General features: G+C 45.4%; 1 protein-coding gene across 1 annotated transcript in view; it reads right to left on the reverse strand.

Moving 5' to 3' along the window:
* ntng2b (netrin g2b) overlaps positions 1-3,935 on the reverse strand; it is a 45,410-nt gene extending 41,475 nt beyond the window's left edge. The window contains exons 1-2 of the mRNA XM_076158746.1: positions 3,511-3,935; positions 1,584-2,328 (exon numbers count right to left, since the gene is read on the reverse strand). Of these exons, the coding sequence (XP_076014861.1) occupies positions 1,584-1,799 (216 nt within the window). The 5' untranslated portion in view covers positions 1,800-2,328; positions 3,511-3,935. The remainder of the gene's footprint in view (positions 1-1,583; positions 2,329-3,510) is intronic.
* Between the last annotated feature and the right edge of the window lie 2,065 nt (positions 3,936-6,000).

Below are 6,000 nucleotides of genomic sequence, written 5' to 3' on the forward strand. Positions count from 1 at the left end.
CCATGGCGCACGATATCCGTTCCTGCTCCTGTCAAATGACCCCTCAAGTACTGTAAACAGTCTTGGCGAGGAGGGAGGGAGGTGGTGTGTGGGTGCGTGTGTGTGCAGAGTATGTTTTTGGTATGTTAGTGTGTGTGGATAGATGTTAGGGTTGGAAGTTTGTTTGTAAAGACGTCTTCAGATAACAAACTCCCTAATGACACAGAATACAAACACCTAATTAACAACATGAGATAACTGCATAATTTGACTCGGACAGACGTGTCTCTCTCTCGCTCTCTCTCTGTACACACACACTTTCACTGTTGATCTAGAGTCATTTTTTGACTCATGTCTGTTGAGCCAAGTCTAGCACCTTCAGTACAAGCCAGTTTGGCAGCTGGACATTCAGTCACAGAGAGACCATGAGGAGACAGAACTCGCTGTCTCACATGCAGTCAGTCAAACCTTGGTACCCCAAATGTCGAACTTAAAAATAAAAGGTGGATCATCTTAATTGCAGTCTCTTTAGGGTTACAATGATTTTATAACCCTTATTTGAAATTATTACACCTAAATTATCCGGGATGGGAAGCAGCCTGCAGGCTTAAATATGTGAAATATTGCTGTCGCATACATTTTAACGAGACTTCCCTCCTCTCATCCTTGACTGTCCTTGAAACTAAAAAGGTCCGGTTATGTACCTTTTACCAGAGGAAGTGGGAAGCCCTCCATAAACTCTAATCAAACCGGATGCCAGCCTTTGCCAACTCCATACCAATGTAAACAACACCTCGGGACCTCTCACGGTGAAGCCAAGCCATGCCAAGTCTCTGCGATGCCTTCAGGAGCAAACCAAAAGGGGGCACTTTAGAACCTGACACCTGGCCTGACCCTGACTAATTACATGACAAGTCAAATATTTCTTCCCACAATGAAGCATGAATTGCTTCCGTGACCTTGCGTGTGTTGACTTATGAAAGAACAGTTTTCAAACTACACTCGTACACTGAGAACACAATTAAGAGTTGCATGAGCCCACCTGTCAATGTCCACCTGGCAATGTTTGGAAAGGATAATCCATCCAAATCTACCTTTGTGGTGTCACACTTTCGCCTTCTGCGTGTTTGGAATGCGATGGAAGCCGTTTGTGCAACTTTACGAATTATTAAAAACGTTCACTTCACCTATCTGCTGGCTTTCCGATGGCTGGATATGCGCCAAACACACTCTTTTTTTTAACTAAATATGAGAAGTGCTGCATTTATCCATCATATTGTGGAGCTTAGGTTACTGGGCACATGAACAGCTGACACAGATTATGCTGCAGGGTGACTTCGATCGGTTTCTCTATGGACGTTTTGGTGATTCTTTATGAAAAAAAATCACCGTTGAATTGTATTGTCATGTGAATCGTGATGAGATGACAGAAACCACAGGAACTTTTCACAACTTTACAAGTCGACGGGAGGTGATAGTAACGCGCGATCACTAAGTGTTATGCACTGGCGAGCACTCGGAAATAAGATTGAGCCCATTTAACAACTTTACCATATAAACACTCAAATTATAAGATTTTAGGAAAAGTCCCGATGTGAACTCACCAGGGTGCAGAACCTCTCCGGCGGGTTTCCACACGTGATTCCGGGCGGATCCACTTTGATCCGCATGTGGTCTTTCATTAACACCGGCTTCGGTTGACACGCGTAATGTTCCCACACCGAGCCTTCATCCGTGCTCACTAGGGACTTGCACAGTTCGTACTGGCCCAGAGTCGAGGCCAGGCAGTTCAGCAGCAACAACGCGGCTTGGAGGAGCATGGCAGGTGGGGGTGGGGGGGGTGTGTGTGTGGAGGAGCGGGAGTGGGGTCCGGCGCTGGGCGAGGGGGGCCACGGGGCTCAGCGGAGAGGTGAAGCGCATGGAGCGGTGATCATAGGGAAACGACGAACATCTCTACCGCCATACAGCTGTGCAGTCAACTGGAGGAGTGAAGGGAAATGAGCGGAACTCGCCTCCACGCTTATAAAGTCCCTCAAAGTTGAAAGACTCTGCTCTTTATTCAGTGTTTCTTCACAGGTCTAGACGGCTCCCAGAGAGCCCAGAGGGAGACACCTTGTTGTTTGGGCTTCTGACTTCCTGAGGAAGCTGGGCGGTGGGATGCAGAGGCGTCAAATGTTATGGTGATTAATTTGGGCGGGGGGGAAATGTGTAGCATCAACACGGATCCATGTCTCAGACGGCGACGTCCTGTCGGGGAGCAGCGGGTCCGACTGGGGAGGATGGAGCCAAAGTTGTCTCCTCAGGTAGATCCATTGGAAGCTGCGCACTGGTCAGACTCATCCGGTTGTCCTGTGGCGGATTGCGGGCAGGCGAGAGAGAGAGAGAGAGAGAGAGAGAGAGAGAGAGAGAGAGAGAGAGAGAGAGAGAGAGAGAGAGAGAGACAGAGACAGAGAGAGAGTTAGGATGACATTCAGCAATTCACCCTCATTTATCCTGAATAATCACATAGCGCATTTTTCAAGCCAAACTTGTTAACCATTATTAACTTAGCCATTATAAATACTGTAGTAAAATCCAGTCGTTTGTTCCACAAGCTAAAAAACGGCAAAACTAAGGATAATTATAATTCTGCTTCCACCACTGCAGATAAAGACACAGCTGAGAAGTGCTGTCAAGTGTGTGTAACCTTGTGCGTAAAAACACGTGTGCTGGTGGCGCCTGTGCTCGCAACTTGTCATTGTTACTACACGTCTCCAGTGTGGATGTTGTGGAAAAAGCATCTGCACTGCAAAACCAACAAGATATCTACCATGTGGGCTGCTATTATTAGAAAACTGCTAAACGTGCAGACTCAGAGTTAATTAAAGTTACAAATCATCTCAATGTTTAGGTAGAATTCTTCTCGTCCAAATCGTTTTATATGGCAACATAATAGGTCTAATATGTCTTCCCATGCTATGAATTATTTCTAATTTCATCGAAAGCTATCTCATACATTTACTCACACATTAAATGATCATTTTAGACTGATGATCCCCAGAAAACAAGCTTTGTTGTAGGTATTTTTTGCAGTGTGGACTCATTATTGATCATAATCCCGGATCTCATCCCACACTGGCTCATACCGAGTCCCCCTGCACACAGCCTGTATCCCATCAAAAGACTCCGGACTCTAAGTTCAGGTTCAGCCCGGACTTGTCAAGAACAGTCCCGTTCCCCACCTACCCCCCAACCCCCCCCCCAAAAAAGCTGCCCCCCTTCTGCTGTCAGTTTTCCAGGGGTGTGTCAGCTTCCAGTGCATCCCGTCGCGCACCATCGCGTATTCCTGACACGAAATCATCACTTGGTTTGTTTGGAATGTCATACATATTCTTTGGGATCACTCTGTCAAAGAATGTTGTTGTTTACTGGAGTGGTCCGGATGTTCCGTGTCACTGCCCGGCGCTGACTTCAAGAGGTTCTTTTTTTCTTTAAAAAAAAAAAAATTCTGTGCTAAAATACAGTGCGATCATATCAGATTGAAGGACTTACTTCTATCGTGCATCCGGGAGGAGAAGAGCAGCACTTTGGCGCGGCGATTGGGATTGTGTTAACGTCCCTCTTCTTCCGCTAAACAAATCCCCCGGATCAGGCTCATCCACTGTACTCGTCTCCCGTCGCGGTCCTCACCGTGCTCCCCCGTTATCTCACTGCCCGGATCGCTGTTTGTGTGCTTTTCTTTTTTTGTTGCCTTCTGCCGGATACTTTTTTCTTTTTTTCTCCCCCCCTTCTACCGCGCCGGGGATGGCTGCGCACCGTGGATCGGTGTCCTAGATCTGAAGAGGAGCTGATAGAGGAGCACTGAAATCCAGCGTCAAGGAGTGTGAAAAGTATAAAATATTGACTTTGAGGAAAAGCCTTTTGTGCCCGCCCTTCTTCCCCTCTTCCCTCCTCCTCTTCCTACTTTACAAGCTCGGTTTTTTTACCCGGGATGCTCAAGGGCAGAAAGAAAGAGAGACAAAAAGGCTTTATGGAAAATCTGTCTCTCTCTCCCTCCCTCCCTCCCTCCCTCCTTCTCTCTCTCTCTCTCTCTCTCTCTCTCTCTCTCTCTCTCTCTCTCTCTCTCTCTCTGTGTTAATGCCCAGGCTAAATCCTTTTACCATCACTTTCAATCACTATCTGAGCTTTTATCAGCTCGGGCGCTGCTGCCTGGACCGGGGCGGTGCAACTTCAGCCTCTTCTCCGCTCTCTCCTCTCTCGTCGCTCTCAGCTGTTCCCCCGCCGGGTCCCGATCTGCACCTTGCTCGACTTAAAGGACTAGCAGGACACCGAGGGCGGGTGCATCATCAGTACTCCTTGTCCAGAAAGTAATAGCAACAACTATAATAATAATAATAATAATAATAATAATAATAATAATAATAATAATAATAATAATAATAAACACATTCACGGGAGAATAACTCACCAAAATCCTTATTATATTTCTCTAACTTCTTTTCACCTTCAAAAACACTTGAAATTATTGGATGCTCTTTTTTGGCAAAGAGTCTGAAACTTATTCCAAACAGGGAAATTGCCAAAGTAGATAAACCTACTATGTCCACACACTCACATTTTCAGCTCTCTTTTTTTGTCGTTCTTTTGAGACATTTTGCAGCTTATTAGGCCAATAAGTTGTGTAACTGGAGGTGTCTTTGTGGTTTTATGGGTTTATAAAATAATATATGGCGTGATATAATAGTACATTTGAACTATTGCCCCATTCTCCTGGGTTTCAACAGCAATATCCTTTAAGACCACCTCCAGACACATTTAAAATACTCTATTCATTCATTTTTTAAATGTACAATTCATCACTGAAATAGTTTGGTCTCCTTTCTAATTAAGAATTGCTGAATCTCTAAATATGGAAAAATATGGGCAAACACCAGTGCTCTGTTACACTCTAAACTTGATAACTTGTGAACACAGCCGCACAAACTACACATGCAGTGTTAAAAACAAGATGCCACACTGACTATAATGTCTGCAGTAGTGACCATGAATGGCTTCTAGTCCACAAAGCATGCTCCTTCATGCACAGGGAAGCATGGAGAAGTCAATGCAGCATCATTATATCACCGTTAATCTCTCAATCTAAATACTGAAAGCCAACCATCTACGCAAAACGTCATGTGCAGTTTCAATGCATGCTTTCCTCACACAATCCACCAACATGCATCTTAGGTCAGCTGGAAACCTTTAAACTGCCCATAGATGAGAATGTGTGTGTGTGTGTGTGTGTGTGTGTGTGTGTGTGTGTGTGTGTGTGTGTGTGTGTGTGTGTGTGTGTGTGTGTGTGTGTGTGTGTGTTTGTGTGTGTCTGTGTCTGTGTGAGTGTCTGTGTGTGCTAAGCCTGTGATAGAGTGTACCCTCGCATCCAGTGAAGGCTGTGATAGGCTCCATCCCCCCTATAGACTCTGGATACTACAGGATAAGCAGGTATAGAAAATAGATGGATCGTTCTTTAAGGGCCTCAAAATGTCCCAGACATCACTTTTGATACCACTGTATAAAAGTCGAGCCACTACTTCTCATAAAAAAAAGCTAATTTTGTCTATAAAGACCCCCAATAGATCCCCGGGCTGCTTTTTAAGGCCCTGTGAAGTACTGTCAACTGAAGAATGATTTGCAAAATTTGTAAAGAGCCAAGACACTTAAGTTTGAACTACAAACATTAGAACTGCACCACTACCACTCACCCCCGCTGTTAGAGCTTAGGGGGAAAGAAGAACAGAGGGGGGCCAGTGAGAAGGGGTGCAGAGACGTACGATTTGGAAGAAACTATGAACCTTTATGAAACGCTGGCAGCTCACCCAGCAGAGGATCGATAGTTTGTCCTTGCTTTGCCTTCCCTCTCTTTTTGCATCTCTGAGACAAGCCTTAACCCTTTTTGTGCTGCTGAGGTCTTCAAAGAGCCACCACCAAAATGAAAGATGAGTCCCCCACCCCCCGCAGATCAACAGAGTGTGACAAGTATGGCAGTAGACGCCATAACAG

The sequence above is a fragment of the Genypterus blacodes genome, unplaced genomic scaffold (genome assembly GCF_046128005.1).
Source record: "Genypterus blacodes isolate CSIRO-AG114 ecotype Tasmania unplaced genomic scaffold, CSIRO-AGI_Gbla_v1 ptg000085l_1, whole genome shotgun sequence".
NCBI lineage: Eukaryota > Metazoa > Chordata > Actinopteri > Ophidiiformes > Ophidiidae > Genypterus > Genypterus blacodes.